Here is a 13,395-nt window from a genome sequence, read left to right on the forward strand (position 1 = left end):
CTTCATGGCTGCACCTCCTGCAGAAGACTGGAGCTCCACAGCAGAGGACGTCCATCAGAGGAGGACGTCCGTCAGAGGAGGACGTCCGTCAGAGGAGGATGTCCATCAGAGGAGGACGTCCATCAGAGGAGGACGTCCCAGCAGCTTCATCCCTGAGGGGGTCGATGCCATCTGGGACAGCCTGGTGGGGGACTTGATGGCTGCACCTCCTGCAGAAGACTGGAGCTCCACAGCAGAGGACGTCCATCAGAGGAGGACGTCCATCAGAGGAGGACGTCCGTCAGAGGAGGACGTCCATCAGAGGAGGACGTCCTCTAAATGCTGTGGATCCACGGACAACAGGTACATGGGACGTTGTCCAGAGAGACCCTCCAACTGAATGTTGATGGACGGATGATGGATGGATGGATGTTAACCTGCAGTATGTGTGCAGATCCTATTGATCCTTGTACTTTTTTTTATTTTATGAACATATTAATAAATGATCCAGCTGAGAGATTCTTTGAACCATTTTGTCTGTAGAAGATTCAACATTGAATAGAAAATCTAAACATTCAGATAATGAACAAACCACCCACCCTCCCCCGCCCCATCATGAAAATGAGAGAGAATAAAAATAATATTGACATAGATCAGAAGACCACAGACACAGACTCAACCTGGTAATCTGTCTGCAGAGATCCTCAGATCTCCTCTTCCCCTTTAATCCCACGTCTGTCCTGCTTGACACATGTAGCGTGTCTCTCATGAGGACTCGGTCAGAGAACTGGCTACATTGCACGTCTGTCTTTTCTCCACACCTTCTCTCTGCAGAGATCCTCAGATCTCCTCCTCCGTTCTCCAGTTTCTCCTGATTTCTTCCCAAACTCTTGGTTGGAGCCCGGCTGGGTTTAAAGGAGAACATGCAGTGGGAGCTGTCCGGATGGTGGTGCTGAAACCTTCTGGAGGCTGAGACACAAAGACATCAGCTTGAAATGTTGAGCATGAAATCAGAAATCCAGTGAATGGATGACAGAGAAAGACGTTCAACATGAAGGAAGCTTTGTGGGACATGTTCCAAACACTGATTGGACAGAGAGCCATGACTCACCTCTCTGGCCAATCAGAGCGCTCCACCAATGTTCTCATTTCTTCATTAAACCTAATATTCCAACCAAGCTGTCCAGCATCAGCTGTTCTGTTGTGGAGGCGTGTTGATTGGTGAGGCTGAACTACGTCTTTGGACCTAAACTGTGATGAGACACATTTCCATTCCAGCTGACATCCTTTCTGTTCAGCATTAGATGGAGAAATATGACCATCAGAACCTCTGAAGGTTCTAGTTCTAGATTCTATTGGGTCTGAGTCTTTATGGTGAACAGCTCTTCATCACAGCTCTTCATGGAGTAAGGTTCTGCAGGTCCTGCATCAGTAGAACCTCTGAAGGTTCTGGTTCTAGATTCTCTGTGGTCTGAGTCTTTATGGGGAACAGCTCTTCATGGAGTTAGGTTCTGTCGGTTCTGCAGGTTCTTTAACACTGAGTCCAGCACTAAACTTGTTCTGCATCAATGGAACCTCAGCTTTTATTTTGAAAAGTTACTTTCCTGTCTTCAGACTCTTAAAACTGAAATAAAGTTTAACAATCGGACACTAAAAAAGAATGTTGGTCAGGACTTTCACATTAAAACAAATAATTAAGAAGTATGTCTGTTTTTTCAAAATAAAATAGTTTCCATTCATTCATTCAATTGTTTATTTCAAATCAAATCAAAAATTACATAAAATAAAATAAGTCAATACAAGACTGAAAATTTGATTTGAAAGGGGATTGGAAGTAGTTTATGCTTATAGGAATCCAATCCCCCACTCATAACCGACAACAACAAAATTAAACATTTGACATTATAATGTTAACTCAATACATACATTAGACAAAGACAGACAAACACGCCCAAACACTCCGACCACACCCACGTAAAAGAGAAGATAAAAAGGGAAGAAAGAAACAGAACACCTCAACTGAAAACCAGAACAAACCAAAACACACCAACAACACGAGTAAGCATATATACACACATGTTCTTTTGTCTGTTCCTCCTCCCTCCTTCATCATCCCCACCTTCCTTCCTTTTTTTCTCCTCCTTTATGTATCTTTTTTTCTTTTTCTTCCTTTCCCTTTCCCTCTCCCATAGCTTATGGAGATTCAATAGAGAAAATAAATAAATAAACCCACTAACTCATAGATGTAAAACATGTCTACCATGGCCCCACTGTATTCCTAAGCCTGTTCATCATTGTTGCTTTGCTTCATGGTACTTATTCATTAGGTATCTTTTAAAGAAACATTTAAACTGGACAAGACTTTTACAAGTTTTCATGTCCTCCAGCAGATCGTTCTAGAGTGTGACACCCTTCACTGAGATCCACATGGACTTTAGGGTTGTCCTTACTTATTGGTTCCTCTCAGGTTGTTGTCAAAATATGTATTAATTTATTTTTGTATTTTTTATTCTTCAGTTCAGCCTCAGTAGTCCTGTGTTTCAGAAATTTTTCATATAAATAATTTTTCTTTTTGCATTTATTTACTAGTCCGTTGGTTAACCATGGAGTATTGAAACTTTTTTTCTTTTTGCATTTTCTAATTGGACAATATTTGTCATAATATAAACTGAAAACTTCCATGAATGAGTTGTGAGCTTTGTTTACGTCTGACTCGTTGTAAATAGAATCCCAGTTAGGATAGATCCCTCCTTAAATGCTGCTCAGATTTAATCCTACAGTATGTGTCATCATTTTGATTGCTTATCTTATGTCTTACATCACATTCCATAAAGATGGGAACTTTATGGGAACTAATGTCATTTAGTAATGCACCACTAACCATATTATTATCAAAAATATTGGGAAAAAATGATCAATTAAAGTAGTACTGCATGATGTTATCCTGGTTGGTATTGTAATGAGAGGATGCAAATTAATTCTATACATAATATCCATGAAATCTTCTGTATTTTTGTGTTTGTTTGAATTTAATAAGTCTATATTGTAATCACAACAGATTATAATATCTTTCAGTTTTTTAATAGTAAATATCTTTTCCATCCATTCATTGAATAACTTAATGTCTGATCCTGGTTCTCTGTAAACACAACTTACAAGAATATTTCTCCTTTTCTGAAACACAATTTCAACTGTGATGCATTTGAATATTTCATCCACAACAAAAGACATATTTTCAATAAGTTGACTATCCATGTTTTTATCAACATATAAGGCCACCGCCTCCTTTCTTACATTGTCTACTCTTAAAAAATATTTCATAGCCACACATTTGAAAATCTGTACCTTTGTCTTCATCTGTTGTTGTTTCTGACACAGACACTATGCTGAACGATGACTCACAGTGAGACAAGTAATCCTTAATATTTTCAAAATCACAATATAAACTCCTACTATTAAAGTGAATTATTGATAACTTGTCGTTCAATTATATTGTTTGTTTAAATGTAGTGTCAGTAATATAGGCACATTTATTGCTATATTTCAAAATGTTACAATCTGGATCTATGTCAATCATCCTGTTTTGGTGTTTGTTATCAATCAACTGGGGAAAATCGAGATCCTCATCAGAAAAATCTTCTGATGAGGAAGAATTGTCGGATCAGATCAACACGCTGCAGAAAAATCCTCTCAGATTGTGTGAGGCAGAAAGAGAGAGAGAGAGAGAGAGAGAGAGACATTTATGTTGGTTATGTTAAACACACAAACTTAAAACATAAACATTGAACAACATGAACAGAAAAAGGTGTCTGGTGAAGCCAAGGCTTCTATCTACCTACAAATTGATAGAACCTAAATAATAAAAGTAGAAAAAACAAAAACACTTCTCAAAATTACTTCACAACCACCAGAGTCTCTCAGTCCAGAAGGTATTTGGATAGATTTGAAATGCTCTTCTTGTCGGTCGTTGAATGGAAAGTGTTGACCTTTGTTCCAGGCAGCAGATTTGAATATGCAGCTGTTTGGTCACCGGTAACTGCAGCTGCTGTGTCTCCTGCAGGTTTGATTCCACATTCATCCAAAGAATTTAAAGAATTACTCAAGTATTTATACATTTATTTGAAAAAAATAAGACCCATTTCATCAGAAAATCTCCACTAATTCAGGAATATAATTAGGGAGGAGTGAAGACGAATGATTTAGAATCAATGGTTGGAACTTTCAGAATCAAATGTTTCCAGACTTTCTAGCTAATCCTGACTCATTCTGGTTTCATTTTCCCAAAAACATCTTCAAAAAAGTTGCTGGATTAGATTTTTCTTGATGTGACTTTGAAATTTCCGAACTTCCTCTAAAGATTTCAGAATTTCACCAACAAGTACTTTTCCAGTGGAAAATGCTATGTAGTCCTAGTTTTGGCCTCACTGCGCCCCCCTGTGGAACAACAGAGTAATGACCACAAACAGGAAGACAATGTTTCATCAGAATTGGTTTGACCTCAAGATCATTTTGGAAACGATGTTCTTGATTCAAATGGAGAAATTCTTCAATGAAAAGACTTAAAAAGTCAATTTGATATTTAATGTTCAACCAAGGAATTTCAGAAAACCTGCAGAGAAATTCCAATTGCTTTAATCCATTTAATAAGAAATAGAAGATTGTCTTCCAATGTTCAAATTAAACTACCAAATTTAGTCATAGATGAAATAAAACTCACTGAAAAATGTGATGATAAATATGTAAACAAATCCTTTAAAGGTCAATTCTACCATGACTTTAACAGTAAAGTATCATCAATCTAAAATAACAGACACATCAGGTGATCAACTATGGAAATTCATCAAATGGCCCGTAGTCCCCAAAATGAAAGAAATGCATCCAAATGAAAACAGATCATCTGAATTGACTGTGTTTGAAATTGAAGTCAGACTGTATTTCTCCTCATTGAATGGATTCAGAACTCAAATCCTTTATTGATGACATTTGGAAATCTGCTACAGAATAGTTACTGATCTAGAGTCCAGATTGTTAAATGCCTTGAAATGTCATTGATGCTGAAAGATTTCTAGATTTTTAGACATGTAGACGTTGTTTTGTGTGTGTAGAGCTGTGCCTTGCATCATTGTGTGGTTGTGTCTGAGAGTTTGTAATGATTATATTTCAATAATAATCAAATCTAAAAAGAGGGCGTCAGCAGCTTTAGCATCACCCACCAAGCTTTAGTTTGATGTTTTCTACTGGATTTATTTCCTTTTTGTGGAATAAAGTTGTTTTTAAAACATGATGGCGCTGAAACCAGGGAATTCTGGGATATGTCGGCATGTATAAATGCACTGTAAACTACAAATTTGATGAGATTACGTCATTTCCGCCGCTACTACACGATGGCGGTGTCGATCAGAGAAACTCGGGCTTTTCCGCGCGCCCGTCGGTGCCCGCGCTCCTGAACGGGTCAGACTGGATTCGTGATTCGTTGCTCCTGACCGGAAGTGACTGATATGGGCAGGTTTACGGTTTAACGGAGAGTCACGGCTGTTTGGGTCCCGTAGATTCAATCCCGCATAGAGAAGAGAATATCAAAGATAACAACATCAACTCAGAACTCTCACTCTGTCCCTTTTTGTCTCCAGCAAACCTTCAGTAATCTGTAAGGGATCATGGATGATCTAATGGATTCCCGCTGAAGGATCCATGTGATGTTTGGTTTGATCGTAAAAAACTACAATTTACGTTGAAACGTTTCTAAAAATGGTTAAAGCTATTTTAATGGCTTCGACAGAGGGAAGAAAATTCCCTTTTAGATCCTAAAATTCAATTTTAAGATCATTTTTCTAGTAAAACCACAGATGCTGCGTTCAAGTGCAGCTCTGAAATGAGCCAGCAGGTGGCGCCTTTCCTGAGGCGCAGCAGGTGTGACATAGTGATCGTTCGCGTCACCAGCTGAGCCAACAGGTGCGGCGGCGTGGCTCGTAGATTCAATGACAGTTGAGGCAAATGCTTGCACTGTGTGCGCGTGCGCGCAAGTTCCCGCCTTAAGGTGACAGAAACATGAACAGTTTCATGTTAAACGGAAAGTGATTTTTTTTTTTCTGTCCTCTGATCATCAGAGTGAAGATGATCCGCTGCAGCAGGAATCTTCTTTTTAAACACAGACTGAGCGTCACTGAAGCACATAGACGATCTTTGTGATCCTTTCAACATAAATCAGAACTTTTATTGAGACTAAACAGATGATGAATGGCTCTTTTATTTTGAAGCTGTCATCTTCCTGCCTGCTGGGATTCCTTTGTCCTCCTTCCTGTTCTGCGGGGAGAGGGTTCTGGATCATGTTCTGCCGGTGTGGACCGGCGGAACACGGAGTCGGATCTTCAGACTGCGAGACCCAAACCCAAAACCCAGAAGAACTTTCCTGTCTGTCCTCCGGTCAGAACCGCTCCAGACGCAGAGGTTTGTGGATTTCTTCTAGAGTTCATCACATGTGGGACGTTTTCCTGCAGAACCTCAGGTTCTCATGTGGACCAGGTTCTAGGTTCCTGAAGCAGCAGACCCGATGTTCTGTCACATCCAGCTAACCATTCAGTCCTAAAAACTCTAAAACCTTCTAAGAACCGTTGATCCGGATGTTCTTCTCTGTTCTACAAATGTTCTCAGACCAGAACCTTTTCACAGGAACCATCTGGGTTTCATCTGGTTCCTGCTGAGAGAAGGATCGATGTAGCTCGACCCAAACGGACCTGGAAGACGGTGGTTCTGCTGCAGGAGAACCCATTCAGTGGAGGCACCGCTCCTGCTGTGAGTTAAGACGGATCCTGGGACGTGAGGAGGAGTCTGCTCCTGCGGGAGGTGCTGCTCCTGCAGGAGGTGCTGCTCCTGCAGGAGGTGCTGCTCCTGCAGGAAGTGCTGCTCCTGCGGGAGCTGCACCTCTGTGGTTCAGAACCAGGATTTCATGGAACAGGAAGAGGCGGAGTCTCTCAGAAGTTAAAAAAGAAAAACTAGAATCTTTTAAAATCGACATTTTTCACAAACTCAGAGACCAGAACCTCCATGAGACGGATTCAGGAGGAGATGCTGTGAGGTGGTAACCATGGTAACCATGCTCCATCCACCTGCTAGACCTGCAGCACATTTGCATTTATTGGACGATAGTCTGAACTTTTTTTAGCTGTGGGAGCAATGCATCATGGGATTTTAACGCTTAGAAAACAAAACGATGAAGAATCGGAAACTGAGGAAGACGAAAAGAAAGTCGTAAATGTCTAGACACTTTGAAATGTCACACTGACACACACACATTAGAACACACACACACATTCGTGCACACACATGCACACACATTCACACACACACAGAGGGGTTTGAACCCCCAGCAGTGGTAGAGCGGGAGCCCCCACCTCGTTTCTCTAAAGTAAACAGGTGGTTTCCGTGTTTCAGGCGGGAGCCGCTCTGTGACTCCGCCCCCTCACCACGCAGGACTGCTGCTTTGGGACTTCAGGTTTTTATTTTGCTCTTCTTTCATGGGGGGTGGGGGGGTCGATTTGATCAACATCACCTCAGAAAAAGGAAGGGGGGGGCTATTTAAGGTTGGATAGAGCATGCTCTGCAGTCCGGACAACATGCCAGCGGCGCCGAGCCGGACCCGTGGACCCGCCGCTTCAGAAAAGAGTTCTGATCTTATTTTGAAGGAGTCTCTGTGGGCCTGAAGCTCCAAAACCAACAGAAAGTTCTGGAAATGCATCAGATATTTGCTGCTGTCAGAGAGACCGGCTGCTGTTCCGCCTCAGAACCGGGTCTGGGTTCTGCTCACTGAGATGAGATGCTAAAGCTACGCTACAGAAAAGCTGGCCTTCCTCCTCCTCCTCCTCCTGGTTCTCCTCCTCCTCCTCTTCCTCCAGCAGCAAATCGGTTTGGGAATGTGAAGCACCAGAATCAAAGCTACCTGAACGGCAGAACCGCTCCGCCGGGCCACCGGGACGACCCGTCCTGAAGGTCCAGAAGGTCATCTGGGTGGATGCAGAGGTGGGTCATCTATCAGCATGCAGTAAGCTAAAGGTGGAGGTTTGTACAAGGCCTGGGGGGCTGTCCCTGGATCTGCCGCCATGCTCCAGGCGCCGCCGCCGTCTCAGGGTTCTGAGTGGATCTGCCGGCGCTCAGACATCCCATCTCCTCTGCGCAGCCGGAAGGTTCTTTAAAAAAGTGGAGTGGGGGATCCTCCTGTTGACTCCGGGTCACCGCGGCCCCGGCGGTGGCCCCGGCGGTGGCCCCGGCGGTGGCCCCGGCGGTGGCCCTGGCGGCGGCCCAGGCGGCGGCCCTGGTGGGCTCAGAGTCGATGCCGGGAGTCGTGGCTGTAGCCGCCCGGGGAGCTGCGGTTGCGGTGCGGCTTGTAGGCGTCCTGGTACGGGTCCGGGTAGTCCTGGTAGGGGTCCTGCTGTTCCCTGCTGTGCTGCGAGCCCGACGACATGCGGTTGCGGCCTTTGTGCGCCCGCTCGTTGTGGTAGTTCTCGTCCGCCGCCATCAGGTTCCGGCGCTCGTTGGGGGTGGCGTGGTCTCCGGCATGGTTGCTCTGCCGCAGCTTCTGGCTCTGCTGATCACAGACAGGTTCTAGTCAGAGAACGGGTCCAAAGTGGCGAGGGCGGCGCCGCGGCCGTACCTGCAGGCCGGAGATGCTGGTGGAGAAGGGGGTCAGAGCCGTGGAGCCCAGGTTACGGCCCAGCAGGGGGTTGAGGGGCGTGGCCAGGGAGGTGTGGGTGGCCTTCCAGTACGCCTCCAGATACTCTGCCAGGTGCTCGCAGGCGTCCTCCAGCTGGTTCTCGTCCAGGATGACGTCAAACATCTCCTGATGATGGACAGGCAGACGGTTAAGATAGACCCTTCAAAATAAGAGCCTCTGGTCTGCAATCAGCCCGCAGGAGGACTGGAGCCGGGACGGTCACTCACCGGGGGACACTGAGCCAGTTTGTCTGCCGCCACCAGCTGGACGTTCAGGTGTTTGCTCTGAGACTTCCCTCTGGATTTGACCAACCGCTGAAGAACCTGCAGGACAGAAGATCCGACAGACGGTTTGGACGATCACAGGTTCACCTCCAGGACATTTCTCTGAAAACTCAGAGGTTTTCACATCATGATCGCCTCCTCATCCTGGCTCCTCCTCTCTTTACCTTTAGGAGAACTTTGGCGCTAACCTTCACCAGGTGACCTGTGATCGTCTCCCGTTTTTTCAGAGTAAGAGTGACTGTTAGTTTGGTTCAGGCAGGGGAGCGACGGGAGGCTTTTAGAATAATAAATCCTGCTTCATGGTGTTTTCTGTTTGCCACTAGAGGGCGCTGTAGGGATCAGTGTTTGCTATAGAACAGACATGGAGGAGAACGTGATCTTTCTCCTGATCATTTGCATCGATGCCTTATTATTTTTCTCCCTCTCAGACAGGAAATCATCAAAGCGGGTCACAGAAGAACCGCTGGAATCGCCCTCATTCAGACACGGTTCCTGTAGAACGCAGCTAAAAAACTGGACTGATGTCGTGAACCCAGATGACCGAACTGATCAACTAAATCACGCTGACGTCTGAACTTCATCCGTGTTTTCCACGCACTACAAACAGAGACAGACGGTCAGAGCTTCTGTGTGGCGCTGAGGCTAAAACCTTGACAGTAGCTCCTCCCACACGCCACGGGAGCGTCTAGACCAGGGGTCGGGAACCTTTTTGGCCAGGAGAGCCATAAACGCCACATATTTTTAAATGTAATTTCCAAAGAGCCATACAATAATGTAGAGTCCCTTTCCCACACGGAGACTTAACCTCTCTTAAGGTTCTTTATTCTGGTTACTGTAGACCACAACAAACTCCGTACAATTAATTCAGCAACTTCTGAATCTCTCCCGCTGAGAGTGAGATGAGAGCGCTTCTCCCAACTTTATATTCCCCTGCTCCCGCTCCTGCCCTCCCATTTCCCTTATTTGGCCCATAGCTGAACCCCATTGGTCCAAATTACCTAACAACAGGCTGAGCGACAGAACTGAGGGCCAATCAGATCTTTGCTTCAATGAACTCCAGAACTTTTTTTTTTTTTTTTTTTTTTTTTTTATTGAACAATTGCAACTTACAAAACAAGAAAATACAACAATTATGCAGAACTCCAGAACTTATAACGCGGCCCAACAGCCACCCAGCCCAACTCAGTCCGCGACAATATGTTTAAAACTAAATATACAAATGAATGTGTGTATTTGATGTAATTTCAACATTTTTAAAGTACAATAAGTCTGTGGATTCTTTTCAATAACATTGTTATGCTGTTGCTGATAAATGATGAGTATTTCTCGTGGTGGTTTTGCTGATTGTCTAGTCTGGTTGATACGTGTAGTTTCTGCTTCATGCAGGCGTTAAGACTTTAAACGTGATCTTAGGTTGGTCTGAATGTTCTTTAGATGTGAGAAAGACTGCTCACATGCAGACGGGGAGCCAAACACACACTCACGCTGCAGTGAGTGATGGACAGCGGGTTTTACATTATTACAATCCCTGCGCGATTCACCTGCTGCCGGTCCCCACAACCCCTCACCCCCACCCTCTGCTTTCTTCCTCACACATCCCGTCCCCGCAAAACTGTGCGCTCTTTCTCAGACACTGGAGCGCGCAGTTTTAGGCACGGCAATTCACAGGTTTCCGGGTGGTACAAACTCTGTGAATTAATAGACAATTGTAAACTTATACTAGTGCTGGCGCAGATTTCTCTCTCCAAGCACCGCTACTACTGCGCGCCTCTGGCATCGCATCGCGCCCGAGAAGGACTGGTCTAATGAAAAAAAAAAAAGTATATTTAAAGATTTGTCTGCGTGCCACATGTGACCATCAAAAGAGCCATATATGGCTCGCGAGCCATAGGTTCCCGACCCCTGGTCTAGACCATGAGCACGTCGTTGGAAGTGCATTGAAAAACGTGTGAACGCAGCGTCACGCCGGGCTTGGATCTGTGCAGAAGAACCCGACCCATTGATAAACGGGAGCGACTTATTTTCTGATTCCACGTTCTTCATTCTTCTTCTGGTTTCCTTCTTTTCGTCTCTTCGCTGCAGAATCATTTTGACTAAGCCGATGGAAACATTCCCTGCTGGTTCTGGATTCTGGAGTCCGGTCTGGATTCTGGAGAACCTGTTGGTGTGTTTGTCAGGGTGTGAAGGCCCACCTTTGGCGAGGACACTTTGACGTGGACGATGATGGGGGCCAGGGAGGTCTTGAGCAGCTGGGCGGGGTGGTTGATGGTGTCTGCGTCCAGGACGACCAGCTGCAGTGAGCGCGCCAGCTCGAAGATCCTCTCGATCTCGCTCTGGACCTCGGCTGCGGGGCAGATCAGAATCCGTCATTTGCACGGGCAAACCGGAGCGTGGCGGGCAGAGCCGGCGGGGCGGGGCCTCTGACCTAAGCTGGAGCGCGTGTTGGACCTCTCGATGATGGCCCGCTTGCTGGGGTTGTTGAGGACGGACCTTTTGGCCAAAGAGATGTCGGCCGTGACCCGCGTGATGGTGATCCTGCAGAGGAAGAGCAGGAGAACAGCATCACGTCCTGCAGCCTCAGGTCTCTAAACGGACCCTGTTCTCCTCCTCAGACAGTCGGTCCTTACCTGCCGTCAAATCTGTGCTTGAGGAAGTCGAACAGAGCCTTCTGCATCATGTCGGTGACCTGCAGAGAACATCAGCAGTTGAAGCTTCAGCCTCGCTGGCAGAAAGGAATCTGAGGTCCAGAAGGATGAAAATGTCTGCAGAAGAAGTCCTCACCTCATAACCCTTGAGCGACGGTCCCACCAGCACCACGGGCCTCATGGAAGGAACCACGTCGTACGGGGGAACGTGCTCCGTCTGACGACAGAGAACAGCTGACTGTGACACACGCTTCAGGAAACAAACCGATCAGACGGTGGAGAAATGAGCCAAACACTCGTCCATGAATGGTTCTCATGTGACGTCTGTGCAGCGCCCCCCGGAGGCCAGAGCCGTTTATTTTCATGTAATAGATTTATTTCCAGCCCTGAAGATAACGTTCCTGAAAACAGCGTTCATGACTGACGACTAGCTTTAGCAAGCTTCCTGCCTGTTATTCAGTTCTGCCATGTTCTGTGTGAGGCGAGAACAGCTGATTGAAAACATCACTGAATGTCAAGAACAGACAGGAATGTTTCTGCAGGAGCCTGTAAGGTTTTCTCTGGGTTTTTGTTTTATTAAGAGGTGTGAAAAGGAGACTTTCAACACCCTCCTGTCTGCGCAGCTGCATTTGACCCTCTCTCTGCGCAGATGCATTCGACCCTCTTTCTGACAGATGCATTCAACCTTCTGTCTGCGCATTTGACCATCTGTATGCGCGCCTGCATGCACCCCTCTGCGCTCCCGTCCCTCTGTCTGCATGTGGTTGACCCTCTATATGTTTGTGGTTGATCATCAAGGGGGCTGAAGACTTCACATGACAGAAAACTATGTAGTGATGTTCTCATCAGCTGCACAGACGCAACGAGAACCGTCCCATTTAGAGAGGAGCAAACTCCTGAAAGCAGAACTAGAGTGATGGTCTGTGTGTGGAAATCATCTGAACATATGCGTCATCAGAAGCTGCTCCATGATGGATGAGGGGTATGTGTATACTTCAGCAGGACTGAAGTATCACTTCCTGCAGGCGCTACGAGTCCTGTCGCTTCACGACGGCGCCAACAGGAGTGGAGCGGATAGGAGAGGGGCGGGATTCACCAACTTACCACTTTCTGTTTCTGCTTCCCTGTGGGGGGAGAGAAGACAGGCCGTCAGTGGGGCAGAAGCTTCAGCTCTGCATCATAACAAAGGAAACCTATCAGCTTCTACATCCAACAGTGGTTTCTGTGGTCCTAAGGTCATATTCACAAAGCCTCGCCGCTGAGTTCACTGTGGTGAGCCCCAGTCTCTGAGCGCCTGCAGTCCTCAACTGGAGGAAGAGGAGGATGATGGGAAAATGTAGCAGCAACTCTATGCAGTGACCTTAAGCTCTATGTGCAGCTCTGAATGTGTCTGTGTTCATCTAGCAGCTGGGGCTCTCAGCTGGCAGGTTGACCCCCCACCCCCCAGCAGGTAACCTCACCTGCGGAGGATATGAGCGGCCGGATTGAGGCAGAGACCTCATCCTCTACACTGGAAGAGGAGTTCCCTCCAGACTTACTGGAAAAGACAAGAAGGAATAAAGAGACAGGAACAGCACGGCATTAATGCGGAAAAAACAGCCTTCACGACTACACTTCCCACAATGCACTTAGGACTTCTGTAGGATTCCTACTCTGACCAGAAAGTTACTTTATTTAGAGGGAAGCCGTAAAAGATTTAAAGAAAAACATTTGTGACCCTCAAAACCCAAATCATTTCAATGATGGTTTTAAAACATTTCGATTTAAATATTTTACTATT

General features: G+C 45.8%; 1 protein-coding gene across 2 annotated transcripts; it reads right to left on the reverse strand.

Moving 5' to 3' along the window:
* Positions 1-6,957: 6,957 nt before the first annotated feature.
* LOC101163462 (voltage-dependent L-type calcium channel subunit beta-4-like) lies at positions 6,958-13,154 on the reverse strand. 2 transcript variants are annotated; one of them, XM_023949090.1, is made up of 9 exons: positions 13,076-13,154; positions 12,720-12,739; positions 11,752-11,832; positions 11,598-11,656; positions 11,396-11,505; positions 11,163-11,314; positions 8,914-9,009; positions 8,627-8,812; positions 6,958-8,557 (listed from the first exon to the last, which is right to left on the reverse strand). In XM_023949090.1, the coding sequence occupies exons 3-9, from the start codon at positions 11,794-11,796 to the stop codon at positions 8,297-8,299; spliced, it is 909 nt and encodes a 302-aa protein (XP_023804858.1). In that variant the 5' UTR covers positions 11,797-11,832; positions 12,720-12,739; positions 13,076-13,154; the 3' UTR covers positions 6,958-8,296. The 2 variants fall into 2 exon arrangements, with proteins under 2 accessions (XP_023804858.1, XP_023804856.1); XM_023949088.1 differs by lacking the exon at positions 13,076-13,154 and having other exon boundaries at positions 6,958-8,560; positions 12,720-13,029.
* Positions 13,155-13,395: the final 241 nt, after the last annotated feature.

This window comes from Oryzias latipes, chromosome 2 (assembly GCF_002234675.1).
Source record: "Oryzias latipes chromosome 2, ASM223467v1".
NCBI classification, from domain to species: domain Eukaryota; kingdom Metazoa; phylum Chordata; class Actinopteri; order Beloniformes; family Adrianichthyidae; genus Oryzias; species Oryzias latipes.

Coding starts and splice junctions, on each gene's coding strand:
- LOC101163462 (XM_023949088.1), bottom strand. CDS start 11,796: ATGAGGCCCGTGGTGCTGGTGGGACCGTCGCTCAAGGGTTATGAG. Junction 8,813..8,913: donor AACTGGCTCAGTGTCCCCCG/GTGAGTGACCGT, acceptor GTCCATCATCAG/GAGATGTTTGACGTCATCCT. Junction 8,561..8,626: donor CCAGCATCTCCGGCCTGCAG/GTACGGCCGCGG, acceptor GTCTGTGATCAG/CAGAGCCAGAAGCTGCGGCA.